At 34.2% G+C, this 18559-nt stretch overlaps 1 protein-coding gene and 1 pseudogene across 1 annotated transcript; both read right to left on the reverse strand.

Moving 5' to 3' along the window:
* Window positions 1-1108: 1108 nt before the first annotated feature.
* On the reverse strand, window positions 1109-6959 carry LOC143581772 (uncharacterized). The gene is made up of 11 exons (XM_077064473.1): window positions 6891-6959; window positions 5921-6044; window positions 5693-5832; window positions 5433-5577; window positions 5134-5309; window positions 4761-5001; window positions 4293-4379; window positions 4057-4202; window positions 2670-2777; window positions 1978-2066; window positions 1109-1827 (listed from the first exon to the last, which is right to left on the reverse strand). Exons 1-11 carry the CDS (start codon window positions 6957-6959, stop codon window positions 1323-1325), a joined length of 1830 nt encoding a protein of 609 aa, XP_076920588.1. The 3' UTR covers window positions 1109-1322.
* A 4744-nt stretch (window positions 6960-11703) lies between these two features.
* Window positions 11704-12445, reverse strand: LOC143581773 (inositol polyphosphate multikinase beta pseudogene; annotated as a pseudogene).
* Window positions 12446-18559: the final 6114 nt, after the last annotated feature.

The raw sequence follows: 18559 nt of genomic DNA on the forward strand, positions 1-18559 counted from the left end.
TCCTCTATAGCTGGTAAAATTGTGACTTGGCGAATTTTTAACGGCGTGGCAGCGTGCCACATCACTATTTTTCTGCTATAGAAGTTACATACGATGGAAAAAGACATTTGTTAAAGACGTGCTACGTGATAATGCATCAACCCTTTTCCACTAAATGAAAGCAGCTTCATTTTTTAGAATAATATGGCTATACATGGTCTAGGTTGTTTGCTTTGTTCTGAGTTTTGACCCAAACAATAGCAACAGTATTATAATTCAACTATCTCGTCTAAGACCTCAGTAAAGAAGTGAACTCTTTTAACTTTTGTGTTTTAGGATTCTATTTTCTGATTTCTTTTTTGGAAGTCAAGACTGGGTTTTGGCTGGAAATTTAGTGAACAGTCTTTAATGTGGCTTCTCGTCACTGTCATTACTTTTGTAGTTTGAAAGGTGGTTGCGGTTCATCTAAGTTTCTAATATCCTAAATTTTATTAGCAGATGTATTAGTTTAAGAAACAAGAATAAGAACAATATATTGACCGATCATTCTAATGAACAGGTCATGGCTGAATATCGTGTGACTTGATTCGTATCTCATTGTCCAACTACTAAGCTACTGTAGCATCAAAAATTAAATTCTTGACTCTTGAGTCTTGAGTATTATCAGTTTAGTAATTCAACACCACACTAGTTAGCAATTAAAATTAAGTTTGCATTAAAAATCATCTTATTTTCCCTATTTTACAAATTATAGCATTTCACCCACATTAAAATGACTAAAAATATGAATAGTGTTATAATAAGTAACCAGTGAAAGTAGAATGATTTTTAATGCCATTAACCCAACTCTCAGTGTTGACTCATGATTCAGGGTAACTTTTTTTAATTATATCCTATCCCTGTATACATGTGTGTATCATACCCTAAAAGTAGCAACTAGATTATATCCATAATTACATAGCTTGGTATATATGAAATATGAGTTATGATTTTTTAGTGCGGTTGAGTTATTGGGTTAGTGTTGAAGTTCCCTGACAAAAGCAGGCCAAAATTTGCTTTGTCACTATATAATTTAGGGTCTTTTCAGTTAACTCTTGAGTATTTTCAATATATCAATTGTAAACCTAGACTAATTTTCAAAGAATCACCAGATTCTCATAGTTCAATCAGCTAGCATGACACACACGGATTCCAACATGCACAAATGCAGCTTGTAATCATTTTTCGGTTCACAGAACACAAATCATGTCATTTAAGGAACATGTGCATGCAAGAAGCAAGAGTACTAAAGGAAGTTGGAAAAACACTTACTTGTATAGAGGCAGCTGGTGGGACCTGTCAATCTATCTTTTTCTTTTCAGCCTTTGAAAATTGGGTTTCATGGGCTGGCTTGTGACCGTTCCCATAACTGAATTTTGAGTCGGTTGAAACGGGATAAGCGGCTTCTTTGTCAGCATACTTGCATCAACAGATGCACTGCTTGAAGTAATGACTGGTGATGCTACTTTAGCCTTTAGCTTTTTGGGTATTTCTAGTCTTTCTAATATCCTTGAAGTTTTTTCATCCAATGGCTTATTATTCTCAACCGGTATAATGACCAAATTATCCAACTTTTGTTTAGAAACAGGAGATTTGATGTTTGGAATTTCACTGACAATTAGTTGCTCCCATTCTTCTGTTATACGTGCTGTGATTTTATCTTGCCCAGACTTCAAATCCAATGGTGGGATTTCACCTTTTGAGGTTAGCACACCCGTTGATTGCTTTAATGGTCCAGATTCGTTTAAAGTATCCGCTTGAGTTGAAGTTGGCTCAGAAGGTAGCTCTTCTGACTTGGTAGGTAATGACCTGGAATAGCAAGTTGAATAACGAGTCAAAACAGGTCGGGTTGACTCAACAAACACGTTTTTGTAAAATGATTCATGTGTTTATTACAAAAATAATGATAATAATAATAATAACAACGACAACAATAACAATAATAATAGAAACTATTACCCAAGATGCAAGCTTTCTTTAACAAGCACATTTAGTTTTTGGTGGAACCCCCTTTCATGCAGGATGGGATTGTAGTCTCTTACTTCAATCTGAGGAACATAAACGAGTAAATAAAAACAGGATGTGTTTAGATAACTAGGCCTGCAAATGAACCGAACGTTCAGTGAACAGTTGGTGAGCCATTCAGCAAGAAATTTGTTTATTTATTAAGCAAACATGAACGGAATTTTTTGTTCACTTAGTTAAACGAACGAGCATGAACACAGGTCCTCTTCATTCATTTATGTTCGTAAATGTTCGTTTATGTTTGTTAATATATTCATTTAATATTATTGGCCCATTACAGCTTAGTGTAGTTTGTATTAACTTTTTTATGCGCAACATATTGTTTTTCACATTACTTTTAACTAATTTTAGCTCAGTTATGTTTGTTCGTTTATGTTCGTGAATATGACTACAAGAACTATATTATTACAATAATTGTTTATACTTATTTTGAATGCATGTTTTATGACTTTCAATCATTTAACCTCTCACCCATTTGACTTGTTTTGTTTCAATTACTTGTTTTAGCTTAGCCACATCGCCCGTTAATGATAAGACATAACGCAAATCGACCCGTTCTATGTAAATGGTTCAAAATTGCCGCATGTTATTGGTGCTATTTGAGTTAACAATTATAGAAATCAAACCTCAAGTAAAGAGGCTTTTACAGATTCTCTAATATCCTTAGCTTCTGTTAAGTCAAATGATCGATTAACATCAGCAATAGGTATCACTTCTTCTGATCCTGCAAGCCTCTGCATGAATAATAGAAGTTAAAAGAAATAATAATGAAAGAAAAAAATCATTAACTGCGCATCTTCCCTATTAAGCTATTTTTTTTACTTGATACAGTTTTATCCATTTGACCTGTAAGAGAAAAACGATAAATAAGTTCGTTCATAAGTAAATGGGTCAGTTTTGGGCTCAAACCGAATCAAAAACTTAAGTTTCGGTTTTTGAGTTTCTGAAAACTGAACAGTTTCGGGTTTTTCGGTTTTGCCATTTGTGTTTGAAACTTTTTGAGCCGAAAAAAATTGGCCCAAATAATGAGTTTGGGCCTAAACTTTTTGTTAATTAATAATTAATTGATTATTTTACATTTAAGCTATAATACTAAGGTTTCACTAGTTATAAATTCTCATAAATTACCTAAAAATCAAAATAAAAGGTGAAAATCTAGAAATTCGGCTTGGTTCGGTTTTAATTACCTGCAAAACCAAAACCAAAACCGAATTGAAACTTCGGATTTTACAGAAAATATAAAACCAAATCGTCGCTTTTGTTCCACTTCGGTTTTTTGGTTTGATTGGTTTTTCAGTTTCATGCACACCCCTATCCGTATTTGATATTTACAACTACTTTAATATCTCCATTCAAGAAACTTTTAGACAAATTTATAGATGATACTGTTTTTAATCATATTTAATACAATAACTATATATACAATTCCAAAAAAAGACAAAAATTATTCGCCAATCAACCCAACACGGTTACACGACCCATTCATTAGTTTTGACACTAGAAATGTCAATCGTGTGGGTTGGTGGGTTGAAATGTGAAACCCGATCAATATTATTATTCGTGTCAAATATTTTGACCCTGATCCGCACACACATAAATTTAGGTTGACCCGAACACAACCCGTTTAACCCATTTGTAATATATATATATATATATATATGAATGTTTTTTTTTCGAAAATTATTAAAAATCTTGAAAATGAATTAGACTACAAGTGTATCTTCAGAAAAATGGAAAAGGAAAAAAACACAAATAAAAATATAATTATAAAATTTTTATTAAATTACTTAAACAGGCTAATAGGTCAACCCGAACCCAACCCGTTTTTTAAACGGGTTATGTCAGTTGACCCTAATCCGGCCCGTTATTTTTACATGGGTCGTGTTAGTCAACTCAAAACCTTTTTTTTCATGTCGGGTTCGGGTCATGTTTCGGGTCGTGTAAACAATTGCCGCCCCTATTTGACTGTTGACACCAACCCATCTCGATCTGTTACAAGGAAAGATAACTCACTCTGAGCAGCATCACTCCATTATTTGATGGCAGAAGTATGTAATAACACTGAAACGGTGTCGCTCTCATAGTCTCTGTATTACATCTTGATGAGCAAACCAAACCCTGATCTAAAGAATGTAGTGCACTGCAAAGCCCTTGAAAGACTGCAAACCCACATATGAAAAGAAATATTAAAATCAATTAGTAAAAAATGAAAATAAAAACACGAACCGGAAAGGTAAACAATCAGTGACCTTGGTTGTTTAACTCTGTCTGATCAGTATCATCCAGTTCATTGGAAGTAGATGGAACAACAACAAAGGGAGTCCCTACAATCAGCCCTGTTACAAAAGACCAACAAGTAAAGAAGATAAATAATAAAAGCATCTGAAACATTTAACTGCAAAACATTGACAGAATTTTTGGACTCCAAGTTAAGAAAAGTTCTGAATTGTGAATACCTGATACTGATTGAAATACCTTAATCATGAAAATTCTTAATTTTTATAAAGATTAGACCCACCCGAGCAACAAACTCCTTACGGAAAAACTAAATCATGAGTATTTATCCAAAAACAACGCCAGGAGTTCTTGAAATCTAGGTGAAGCATCATAACACCAAAAGTTTTGAGGGTTTGACCAAATAGTCCTTTCAATGGATCATAGCTGGCAAGAAACACAAACCTTGTAACACATGTTGTGATGTTTGGATATGAGGTTACCTTCGCTTAAAGACGCTAAGTTGATTCTTTCAATGATGCTAAGCTCAATAGGTGCGGTAACATGCTGCAACTTTGTATAGAAGTGAAAAGATGGCATGAGTAGAACTGTTTGGTTGCCAACTTTTAAAGAGTTTGCAACCAAATCAAGTGTGCCAAGCTCATTTCCAGTGACTGAACAAGTGGATTTCATCATTTTGTTTCTAGTGCCATCACCTAGTGGATAACCATGACACCTGCATACCTAATAACTGTTGTTTGTTAGGACTAAAACAACCAAAAGAAAGAAACATAAAGTAAAACAGATCATTGGTATATGATGTTGTTTCTACTTGGAGAGTTTTAATAATCTTGGGACTGTATAAAAATATTATACCTGGCAGGGTTCAAACTCATCAATGATGGGATTGAAAGATGGAATCAGATTGCAGCAGATTTGGTTTAGAGATCCTAGGATGTTTTTCTTGAATTTGAGACGACCCTGTAATTCTTCTGCTTCATCCCTCAAATCATTTAGCCATTGTTTTACCAGCGTACACAAAACACTTGCATCTGCATAAGTATACCGTAAAAACACTTGCTAAACAATTTAAGTATTATTTAGCTGATAGTATTATACAATTTAAGTAGTTTGTTATGCTTTCTAATATTTATAATACTAGATAGAATTACAACCTGGAAGATGATTACGAAACGAGCAATTCTCAAGATCGCATATATTCTTAACAAAGTTGTTGATACTTTCTGAAAGAGCACCAGCACCACTTGACAGTTGCAAAAACAATACAAAGTCCACTGAAACACATTTGTCTGCTGCATCCTGTAAATAAGTAATTCGGCTTACACAATTACCAGATTGAAACCGTTTACATCTAAAAGCTGTTAACAAGTAAATGAAACAAAGACCAGCTGAACATGTTGTTGAACTTGCTCACCATTAAGGTCTTCTTTGCCACAGAATCTAGATTTTCGGGTAGACATGAACCAATAACAATCAGTTTTCTTCCAACATCTTCATTGTCGCCTCCCCATGAGTATAGAACTTTATCGCTAAGGACTGTTTGAAGGTGTGCATCTGTTTGCAAGAAATAAGTTATGTATAAACACAAAGCATGAGTATTTAAGAAAGTTATCTGTATCTGATAACATAGAAAATCTGTTACCACTGCAAGGAATAGTTATGTTATTGTTTAGTTCTGGCATGAAGGCATCAGTAGGCAAGTTATTAACAGCATGATGAAAATCACGGAGACTGAAATTCCCACCTGGCCTGTATGCTACCTTCACCTGCTAACAAATCATGAACCATAAAGAAAGCACATAACAAAGAAAAACAAAAAATGACAGCACAGTCTTATGCAATAAAGCCTAACTTCATATTCTCATCATGTATTGGAAGAATTCAGATTGCAGTAGAAAAATAACTAAATCTTGTCATTAACACTAAGTCAGTGCTTTACCTATTAAATCTAAAATGTCCAAACAGGTGTCCAGTTATGAAACCAATGGTGCTCGTCCTTTATACAACCAATTTGAAGCGATTTTAATTTATCTAAAGTAATAACTACAAGTGATTCAGTATTCATAATTTAGACTAAATACATTTTGATTGATCTAAGTCAAGGTTTCGCCAATCAAACCTAAAATGTCGAAACAGGTCCCAAATATTAATCAGATGGACCTCCTCTTTTCTGTGTACAATTTGAACGGATTGATTGACCTAAAGTGATAACTACAACTGATTCGGTATTTAATTAGATATATACATAGAATTCACGTAGCTTCTAAATTACTGAAATCTCAAGTTGCATCGATCACATAGATATTACTTCATCACATGATACAGTTAAACAAAATCTATCGTATCAATAACAAACAAAAATGACCTAAAACTGAATGAAACAGATGCATTAAAGTACGAATAACGTACCTCCGTTGAACAGGATACTCGATTTCTGATAAGGTAGCAAAGTCCGATCCGATCAACGAGTGACTTCGATTTGTTGCCCCTAGGGCTCGAAATTGCATGAAAATTTGCTAGCTGAAGTAACGCCTGCGTAACAACGAGTTTCGTTCAAATCGATTTCGAATTGGAAGAGAGTAATCGAATAACATATATGTGCTGCTTCGTACCTGCTTGAGATCTCGAAGTAGAGGAGGCGATAAGGTCCGTAAATCCAACAGGAAGCACAGCATCACCATTGTTATTGTTATTGTTATTGTTATTGTTAGCTTTCGGTATATCGTTTGGGGTTTCAAAGCTTGGCGCGCTTTTATTTCTATACGTCGCTCCTGCAGTTTACATGTCTAGCCTTGTAGCTCGCTCCTGTTTAAGATGGTAGAACTTGACTCTAGTCATGACTCTCTAGCTAGGGACGTTTTATGACACGTTAGGTCCGAGTCGTGTAGTGGTGAAAGGGCCTTCCAATCATTACTCGATTGCTATAAATTAAATTAAATATAAATAACATGAATATTTGATTGATCGGAGTTTATGGAAAAAAACCTAATTAGTTGGAGGATTAAAGGGGTGGCATTTTGTAGGAAACGTTCAAGGCCAAAAAGAAGTTCATACCGCCCCTGAGGGCGGTTGTAACGCCCTAGTTCCAATAAATTATAATAAATAAATGTTTCGAGTTTTAATTAGTTATCGTATCGTTTGGCGTCATTTAATTAATAAGATAATATGTAGATAGTGGATAAGGTTAAGGAAGACTAATGGACTTAAGAAGGATTTGGGCCAAAAAGCCTTCGGGCTTAGCCTATTTAAACCTTTCCTAAAACCCTATATCTCATATTCCACACCTTTCCATTTTTACCAACACACACTCTCTCTACCTTGAAACCTGAGAGCGAGATCCAAGTCGTTTTAGTGATTTCCGCATCCAAACAACAAGAAGAATCAAGATCTAGCTCGTGTCAAGACTAAGCTCTAAAACGAATTTCGCTAGAGGTACGTTTGTAGTATAAAGGTGGTCCTTTTGATGTCGGTTCTCCATGAAAATTGGTATAACCATAGATCGGGGCCTAAAGGTTAATGAAAATATAAACTTGATGTAAAAATGTGAATTTTGAGAATCAGATTCGTTTGCCTCGTTAGTTAAGTCGTTTGCCTCGTTAGTTAAGTTTGAGGCGTTCATAGATCTAACGAAATTCGGGTAAAAGATTGGAACTTGAAGCAAACCAAGTTGAGATTTTTAATTAATAATGGTAAAGGAAGTAATAATAATAATAATAATAATAATAATAATAATATCAACAGCATGCGAAGCGAAGAAGGTCATGCAAAGCGAACCAGGTTCATGCGAAGCGAAACAAGTCATGCGAAGCGAAACAGGGTCATGCGATGCGAACTGGGCCATTCCTAGTTAATCCAAAATAATCCAACAAAATAAACCAAACAAACCAACCTCGTCACCTCCGTATAACTCGATATATTTTTAAGACAAACAATCCGTTAAAGCAAAGAAATATATATATATATATACACACACACACACATAATAATTGGAGAATATGAACGCAAAATAAAGATCGTCGTTAAATAAAGTTATTTCATTAAGATTTGTTAACTAGACAAACGAGCCTAGCTTATCAAGTACGCTAGATTATTAAACACAAATTTAATTAATTATGTTAGTACATGGTTAATTAATGAATATACATGTTAAACAGTTAGCCGTGCACAACTCAAGAAGGGAATTACTATTGACGGTGAACACAACAGGATTCAGGTGAGTTCTAGCCCCTCTTATGTGTTATGTTTTCGGGGCTGTGTGCATACTACGATGTGTTTAGAATTATACACTTAACTTAAATGGTAAGTGTATGTTAGATATATGTTTGCGTATGAATGTGAATGATATGGATTGTTTAACTAGTATGCACGTAATGTTATATTAGTTATGATTGAAGGAACTAGAAAGGAAACGTAACGAAGTTAGAATGGTATGGTATGATAGAGGGCACTGGGCCCTAATAATAACCGAGGTATGTAGGGCACTGGACTTTTATAATATCCAAGGTAAGTAGGGACTGGACTCTAAGGAGATCCAAGGTATGTAGGACATCGGATCCTTATAAATTCCGAGGTATGTATGGCACTGGACCCTTATAATATCCAAGGTATGTAGGACACCGGATCCTTATTAACTCTGAGGTATGTAGGGTCTGGACCCTTATAATATCCAAGGTAAGTGAGGACCGGATCTTTATAGTATCCGAGGTATGTGTTCAGTAAGAAGTATGAATGTATGTATGTATGTATGTATGTATGTATGTACGTATGGTTGAATGATAGATGAACAGGTAAGTATTAATACATATCTTCGGACGTGTATTGGTAAGCAGGTGAATGTAATGTATGTTAATTAACTAGAACTCACTCAGCGTAGGCAGACAAGTAGAATGAGGCAAGTTGCTTGATGAGGACACGTGGCAATAAGAGGAAGACTGACATCGCTATGAAGAGAAGACACCCATGTCATTTATGTTTTATGTTTAAAACTTATGTTATTTTAAGACCAGATGTTTATGATATGTATGAATGAATGACTTTTATTCCGCGAAATGTTTTAATTAACTCTGATTTTACGAATTATGTGAATGAGTAAATCCAACCAGCATGAAAGTAGGGCACCCGGGTCGGGGGCCTTACAGCGGTGTTGGGGTCGTTTGAGGGGTTGGTGGGTCAAAACGTCCACTACGCATCGAAGATTAACTTAATCGAAGTTTATATTTAGTTTCTCAAATATATATACCAATTTTTATATATAATATTTTCAATTTTCACCAATTTTGATCAAATAACGATTAATCGAAGGCTAGACAATGAAATACTGACTAGCGATTAATCTTTAATTAATTGACGTCTATGCATGATTTTTACAACCATGCTCACGTCTAGTTTCTTGCATGTGTCACAAGTTTACATAATATTAGATTGTTATAAATGAATATAAAATTATTAAAACTTAGAAGAAAAAAATATTTTACTTAAAATTTTGTTATTTTATTTTGGAATAGAATTAGATCATGCTTTGTTAAAACAAATTAAGTTATTTTACTTTCTTTATGCATATTAGAAAACGAAATAAAAGAACCTTAACCATCCCCAATCTCTAAAAGGCGCACTCCTGATTAATAAACTAGTGTTGGTTGGTTTGGAAAATTGTTGGAACTAAAAATAATTGTTTTGTTTAAAAAGAGCACAACACAATCTTAAAACACTATGATTCGCATTCGTCGATGGTAAGATTCATCATTTATGTGTCAATGGATAACAAGTGTTGATAATTGGTAACATTTTAAGGATAAGTTTAGTTATGGGTAAGGACTTCAAAGGCGAGGAATGTCGGATAAGTGAAGGCCCCTTCACTACTTGGACACTATGGAAAAATCATCTATGAAGCACAACAGATATTGTCTTATTACCAATGGATCACGTATGGAATCAGGTAGTTCAGTTATTTAGGACCTATGGGTATGTTTGGTTAGAGGTAATGGAATGAAGGGAAAATGGAATGGGAGAAGGAATGGAATGGACAAGGGAATGAAATTGATCATTACCATTCCTTTGTCTTGTTTGGTTAACCTATAAGAATGAAATGAATTATTACTTTATGTTGGTTGGTATCCAAAAAAAATTGTAGGAATGAAATAGAAATAATAAAAACATTCCTATGTCAAAATACTTTTTACAAAAATAACAACAACAATAATAATAAAAACTACAATGACGACGGTGGTAGCTCCGACGACGAAAACGGTGTTGGCGATGGTGGTGGTGGTGGCAGTCAGGCGACAGGGGTGGCGGTGGTCGAACGATTGTAGCATTGGTAGTGATGGCAATGGTACGATGGTGGTGGTCAGGAAACAACAGTGGTGGTGGTGGCGGTGATGGTCAGGCAACGACATGACAATGGTTGTGATGGTTACAGCGACGTTGTTGGTAGTGATTGTGGCGGTGGTAACGCTGGTGGTAAGGTGGTGGCGGCGGAGTAGGTGGTGGTGCCGATGGTAGTGGTGGTGGTTGTTAGGTGGTGGCATTGTTGAGAAAGTATGGTGAATGAGGAATGGAATGAAAAAAAAGAAGGGGGGTGAGAAGGAATGGTTTTGATGGAATGAGATTCCATGTGTAATGAATGATTCCATTCTATTGAGCAACCAAACACTATTTTTTTCATTCTCATGTAATGAATCATTCTATTCCTACTGTCATTACTGTATACCAAACGTTACATATATGTTTTGTGATTGGGCCTTCAATCATCCATTTGCTTTTCTAATCTCTTCGACTATAAGGAGTGGAGGTTGATGAGGGCTCATTTTTGTAATGTGCTTTGACTCATACGTTTTATACTTGTGCGTCAAACTCATTACAACGTTTGATGCACAAATCTAAACCAATATTGTTAAGAAATATAAATTGCGTTTTAAATTTCACCCCACAGAAATAAATGGATCAACAAAACAAGCACTGTCCTCATCAAATTTTATACGTAAAATTGTAAAAATCGTTATTTATATCCATGCAGTGTGGAACTTATGATTACAGACCATATTGGCACCGGTACTAAAAATTTGAGTACCAAATACCGAAACATTGTACCTGTGATTCTATCCCATAGTATACCGAAATATTGGATTATGGTTTCATCTCAAATTTTGCGCATCTCTACAATTAGGTAACGATTCAAAACTAGTATTTTTACATATGTTTGTAAGTGGGATCGATTTTAGTTAAATAAAACACCTTTTTTTATTTTCGAACAAAAATTTATCTTACAAAATTATTAGTGTGATATATAAGAAAACAAACCGTATTGCTAAATACACAATATAATTTCTTAAGTGCAAGAATTGAAAAGGTTGTATGCATTAAAAATACCGATAGAACAAGTTTCAACCCGTTTACTTTTTATTATACCGTATCTGATAAAAAAACATAATCTGAATCAACTCATTTATAAATAAATCGTCAAAACTTTCACACCTTTATTGGCCATCTTCATCTTGAGTTTTGTGATCCTCATGTTCTCCAATTACCCCTGATATAAACTTTATCAAAGAACACAACCCACCCAAAAAATTATGATCAATCACACCTCTACCCTCAGCAACATGTGCAAAATCAATAATCTTCACTTGTGCATTTGAATTTGAACTCTCCCCTTCTAAAGCAACCCCCTTCTCAAACATGAAGAGAAGTGAACATGCACAAAAATGATAAATAGTTTGCTCCTCAAACCATGCCTTCAGCTCCAACAATTGGGCCAAAATCCCATTGGGCCCACCATACACCGCAGTTGCCAAACTACGGTCCAAACTCTCACCCGATTCTACAGTCGGGTCAGACGATACAAATTTCTTAAAAAACAATCTAACATCATCTACACTACTTTTGAGCACAAGATCTCTAGTAGGCTTATAAAACCCAACCTCTTCGTTAACATAAATTTGCAAACCCGAAACCCTAAACCCTAACTGAGCACTAGTGGTTTCACGGTCCCGTTTCATGCATTTTGCAATGTACTCATCCGAAGCTTCGGGCCCCACATACAGGCCCCAATTTTGATGTCCATAATTGTCGGGTTTTCACGATTTGAAGAAAGATCTAGTAACACGATATGTGGGTGCTCGGTTCCATCGGATGCACTCATAACTTTAGTACCATGATATATCGGTAATTATATTGTTTCGCAGGGATGAGTTGTCGGCCACCAAGACAGGTAACCATCAATTATCTCTCGTTTAAATGTTTGTGGCACTTCCTTGGTAACCTTTGGCCGTGGGGAGTAAAATTACACAGGCCCATATTCGCTCCCAAAGTAAAGTGAAATCTAAACAATGGTCAAGTGGAGACATCAATATATAGAGCTGTCATCATCCTCCATATAAATGGTACAATTAATTGATGCCACAAATAGCGACTGGTAGTACGTACGTAGTCACTTTATTTCAAACGTTCAGCCTAGCTAGTTCCAGATCAATTCTGTGCCAGAATAATAAACGGTGAAAAATTTTTATTCCGTTTTTCAGAAGCGAATAAGTATGTTCTACAAGATGTTAGATATGATGCTTTTAAATTAAAATTCTATTCTCCTTCACATCATCACATGGGCTGTTAGGTTGGTGCCTTCACTTTTTTTTTTAAGAACGTACGTATTATAAGATCTAAGCTTGTTTTGGATCAGCTTCTCTCTTTTTTGGGCTACTCTTTCATGTTGTTAGGGACGACAATTGTTGACACGGCCTGAACTTGACATGAAAAAAAAAGTTATGTGTTTATTAACACAATAAAACGACATGTTAAAAAAAAGGCCGGGTGCAGGTCGACTAACACAACCCACTTTAAAAACGGTCAGGTTCTGATTGACCCATATAATAACGGGTTAATCTGTTTAACTATTTAAAAATACTTTTTATAGCTAGTTATACTTGAAGATGCACTTGTAATTTCCAATACATTTTAAAGATTTATAATAATTTTTAAATATATATATATATATATATATATATTCAATTTACTCGTTTACCGTATCGACACTAAATCATATCAATTTTGTTTTTAGCTTTTTTTTATATAAATAAATGGGTAAAACGGTCGTGTTCGGGTCGACCCTAATTTATGTGTGCACGGGTTAGGATTGAAATATTTGACATGAATAATAATATGATAATAATAATATGGATCCCGCCAACCCGGCACGATTGAAATCCTCTACATGTTATAGTTGGCTAGTGTAACTACATCATTTATGTAATAAGTCATATTTGTGAATATAGTGACCATGCTTATAGTACTACAAAATTAAAATTATAAGTGTAATGATCATATGAGTAAAAAATTAATAAATTAGTCATAACGAAACTTTCTGAAAGACGGGTTGGTTTATATTCACCACTGTAATATTAAGAAAACACATGCTTTGTCCATAAAAGTTTTCTCCCTCATTCGTCGGGAAAGGCTTGATTCATGATTGTATTCTATTTAATTTATAGGCCCATGAGCATCATATATTCTTGTACCCAAAAATTAAATACTTTATTAGAAAAACGAAAAAGAAAAGGAAACTAATGTGCCAACTAATTAAAACAAGAACTTTGGAAATGGGTGTAAACAAGCGTTGTTAATTTGTAGGTTGATGGGTTAAATCAAACACGACCTAAAAATTTTACACTAACTCAAACATAACATGAATATGAAAATCATGTCATTCACATGAGCTTGAACACGACATGCTTTATTCACGGATTAACACAACATAACCCGTTTAACTCGAATTAAAGAAATACTTTTTTACATATATATTACTATCGTAAAATATAAATTTATATCTAGAAATACAAATATGTTTTAACAATTATAACATGTATAAACTATCAAACATTATACATATTTCTCTTTTATCCAGCTTTTCAAATTTTGAGAAAATTAAATTATGAAATAAAACATATTTAAAAAAAAAAGTTAAAGGGAAAAGGGTAACCACGAACCTACAAGGTTGACCCAAACCTGACACACTAGCTTAGGTAAACGTGTTCACAAGTTTGACTTGATTAAAGCTGACCCACAACCGTTTAAACTAAACCCAACGTGAATTATATAATATATTGCTCCCCCTTTATGGTAACTGAAAATTAGGTTAATCTTGACCATTCAAACTCCCCAACTTTTAATCCTAGCCATTTAAACTCATGTTTTTCCTTCTAGAAGCAGCAGCTGAGGAAGGTTTCCTCGCTTGCTGCAGTTAGTGTTTCCAACCCATGACGTAAGTCCCCCTTGTAACCGTTGTTCTCTTCTATCTCAATCGATCGATCTCTATAAAAAAAATTTATTATTATTCCTGGGATGATAACATCAGTTTGTTTTTAAACTGAAAACCCATATGAGCCCAAATAAATAATTAGAAGCCCACTTTACATTATTCTTAAGCCCAAATATAATTACAAAGCCCAAATAACATTTTAGAGTTAAATCGAGCACGCACTTCCGCGTCACGTAACTCGTTTAATCTTTAACGTTATTTCCTCGATCGACAAGTTAATCCAATAACACTAAAATAACCAACAGTATATGTGTTTTCCTTATTGATTTAATTTCATGTAATTTTGGTTCAGTTTACGAAGCATGTTAATGGACTACCTTCTAATAGATGCACATGCGGTACAACAATTACAGGAATTTGAATGCAAATAATGTATGTGGTTATGTTCTGTTTTTGGAGCATGTTACCTTCTAATAGGTACAAATGACGATGTTGCATCTCAACTAAAGGTGCCTAAAACTTATTTTCACGCTTTTTATTTATCATTCATGATTATGACTCACAGGCCGTCAATCAATCCATATATTTATTTGTTTTTCATGTGTTCATGTGTAGGAGGATTTTGTACCAACTAAAAGTTATGCTTTGTTGAATGCTTATCGAAGAAATATTTGTTTGAAATCTCAGTTTCTGCATGATAATTTTAAACAGTACGTTCTGTTCATCTTGGAAGGTAAATCAATAATTAGTAATTTCTTCTTTTAAATTTATTATACTTTCCTCTTTTCAATTGAAAATACATGATGTTTTGACTTCTACCACTTTAGTTTCTGTTTAATCTATACACCATCATCCTTCCAATTTATATAGATCAAGAGCTTTCAAATTAACAAATTGTTTAAGAATCTGCAGTTAGGAAACTATGAACACGGCTGCATGGGTATGTGATAGAATACAAACACTCAACACTCTTTCATCAAGTTATTTATTTTTAAGTGTTTTGTGAAAGTTTCAATTCTTTTTATTCATTGCAGAGAGTATCTAACATCATAAAGTATCTAACATCATAAATGAAGCGTCTTTACCAGTTTTGAGACCACAAGAAGGTAATAATGTTGTTTGCTAGAAAGTGAAATTTCCACATATTTATGTAAAACAAGTCAACTTTGGACATGCTTATATTACTAACTGAAATGGTTAAGAATATAGTTGGTACTTTCAATCCATTTACTTATAAATGGATTGATTTAGCTTATGACTTCATATATAATCTTAAGCAGGCCGTATTAAAAAATAAAGCTTAAATGCAGTGGGTGAAATGGGTCATATTAAAAAAGTAAAGCTAAAATGGGTCATGTTACCAACATTCTTCAATGAATCAAACCATTATAGTCTTGCCCTTCAATACTTTGAGACTGGTTTGACTTCCAAAGTTGATGACCAATAGTATGATCATTTATGCTTACACTTAAGTATTACGTCTGAACATTTGTTTTGTTAGTGTAAACAAGGTCTGAACATGTGTTTTGTTAGTTGTAAACAAGGTACGGATATTTATACATATTGCGTGTAATTTTTAAAACATGTTTATTTATAGATTTTTTTGTCTTGAAGAAATTACAGCTGGTGAATCGGCTATTGCGGATGAAGCTTCATGAGGACTACCTCTTTCATTGGTCACATCTATGGCATCAATGTCATCAATATTTATTGTTATGCTATAATGTTTATGTAAATATGAACCCTTTAATGAAGCATATCTATGTAAAAATGAACCCTTTTAATGAAACATTTCATACATTTTGGCCATTTTTTAAGAAGATATTTTTATTAGAATGCAAAGAAATATAATTGTCATTATAACAATAAGCAATAGTTCAACAAAAGCTGTTTCAATTGTGTTTTTCTTTTGGTCATGTAGCTGGTCAGTTTTGTGCTTACAAGTTAAATGCATTGTATTTTTATAAAACAAATATGTTTATGACACTCTGACATATAAAACTAGTTCCATATGGTTCATCATATTAATTGTAAGAAATTCACGCCCTTACGTTCGGATATAACTTGAAAAGTAATTATTGTAATTTGAACTCATAATAATCAGTACATTTCACCTATTGATATAAATTATTTAGGCTATGATTTTACAAATTTATGCACAAAATATCCAAATTTAAAAATGCGGTTACTGATTGTTAGATATTATTTGTATCAGTATATGATAAGTGTTAAATTACCTAGCTACCATTTCTGTAATATATCATGACGCGCGTAATAATAATCAATTTCATAACACATGTTCAAAACACCCTAAGTGACAACCACTTAGGTTTGAACAAACTAACATCTGATGTGTATAGCTGTAGCAAAAACATTGGAACTTAACGGTATGTACAAGAAAGATTCCTAATATCAAGACGAGCAAAAGTGATTTACATATCAAGCAAGACATACTCGCATTAAAATTTTAAAATGATATGTAAATATCTATTTTTTTGTTAAAGATCGATGTTATCAGGGGCGCAGCTTGCTTGGTGCCCGAGGTGTCCTCGGTCACCCCCGTTTTTTCACTTGATAGTGTAAACTTTTGCGATTTCTTCTGAATTTTTTATATATATTAAGTTCGGTCACCCCTGAATACTTTTGGCTACCTCTATGATTTAGCTCAAGCTTCGCTGCTGAATGCCACGTTAGTTTAGTGTGCATGTGCATGGAAACATAGAACTTGATGGTGGTGTATATTACCATGCATGATGGCATATTGGCATCCTTCCCAACTTCATTTCCAATGTTTTGATTTTTTTCTTGTTTTAATTTCTTGTGACCCCTTATAAGCTAGTGGAGGCATATAAATTTGAGATGGTACTAATCGATCAAGCTAACATGAGATATGCTAAGACTATATAAATGCAAAAGTTGTTGGAGATATTCATCTACCCTCAAAGGCTTCCAATATTCTAGTGTATGTGCATTACATGGTGAAGCCAATATTCTAGTGTACGTGCATTACATGGTGTTAGTAATGCTAGGATATTGGATGCCCTAGAGGGTTGTTGCAGAACTCCATTCATTGGTTGATTTAAATCAGGGTAGGTATTTTTATCTTAAAAGTCCCCTTCGGGTGTTTGTAAAGTTTTGAAATTATCTATTATTACATTTAGAATTGGTGAATTCCCATGCACACCACTTTAACATATTATTTTGATTTTTGAGTCTATTAATATAATAATGTAAATTGTCTATGTAATACTCCTAAATTCAACCGTCATTTCATTAATAACAAACCGTCGCAATCCTAAATCTAACCGTCACAACCATTACCCCCATCGTTTCATCCCTATATATAACCTTCTACGCCCCGACCAAATTCACTCTTAACATTCTACATGTTTGTTTATTTTAGACGCGACGGCATAATCCGCATTCGTCGGACAAAACGTGAACGTCGGTTTCGTTCATTCTCCTCCGGTGATGGATGATGGATGCGACACGACGGAGGAAGGCGGTGATGATGCGCTAGATTTCTTCTGCTTCTGGTTTGGGTAATGAATGGAGGGTGATGGAGATATCTAATTTTTCCGACGAAACCGCTACCCCGTCATTTTTCTAGCGAGAGTCTTTCGGACACATACATATTTTTCAGACGAAAGTATTCCGGTGGCGTATAGATTTGACTCGAAATTGTAGATCGTGTGTTGCGTCCATATTCAATTCGTTTGCTGATTTTGATGATTTGTGTATACGCATTCACCGAAAAAAATGGACGTGACCAGAATACTTGGAACAGGGAGGGATGAAAATGTGGACGAGAACGCCTTAGGAAAATGGGTTTTTAGTAGTTTTCCTATTAATTAAATTTAAGAACGGTTTTTTCTTTTTTTTTTATCATGCATGCATAATCTATTTGATTTTGTTACATGTTAGTTGTACCAATTTTTTTGGTCAAGTTATCAAGTAATATAATTATTTGTTAATTGTTAATCTGTTTGATTTATTACATAATTGCAGCAAAGTAGCAAACTACGTAAATTA

This window comes from Bidens hawaiensis, unplaced genomic scaffold (genome assembly GCF_021521415.1).
Source record: "Bidens hawaiensis isolate Kalapana, Puna unplaced genomic scaffold, B.hawaiensis_p1.1 tig00031174_1, whole genome shotgun sequence".
Taxonomy (NCBI): Eukaryota; Viridiplantae; Streptophyta; class Magnoliopsida; order Asterales; family Asteraceae; genus Bidens; species Bidens hawaiensis.

Coding starts and splice junctions, on each gene's coding strand:
- LOC143581772 (XM_077064473.1), bottom strand. CDS start 6,959: ATGGTGATGCTGTGCTTCCTGTTGGATTTACGGACCTTATCGCCTCCT. Junction 5,833..5,920: donor CATAACTATTCCTTGCAGTG/GTAACAGATTTT, acceptor TCTTGCAAACAG/ATGCACACCTTCAAACAGTC. Junction 1,828..1,977: donor AAAGAAAGCTTGCATCTTGG/GTAATAGTTTCT, acceptor TTGCTATTCCAG/GTCATTACCTACCAAGTCAG.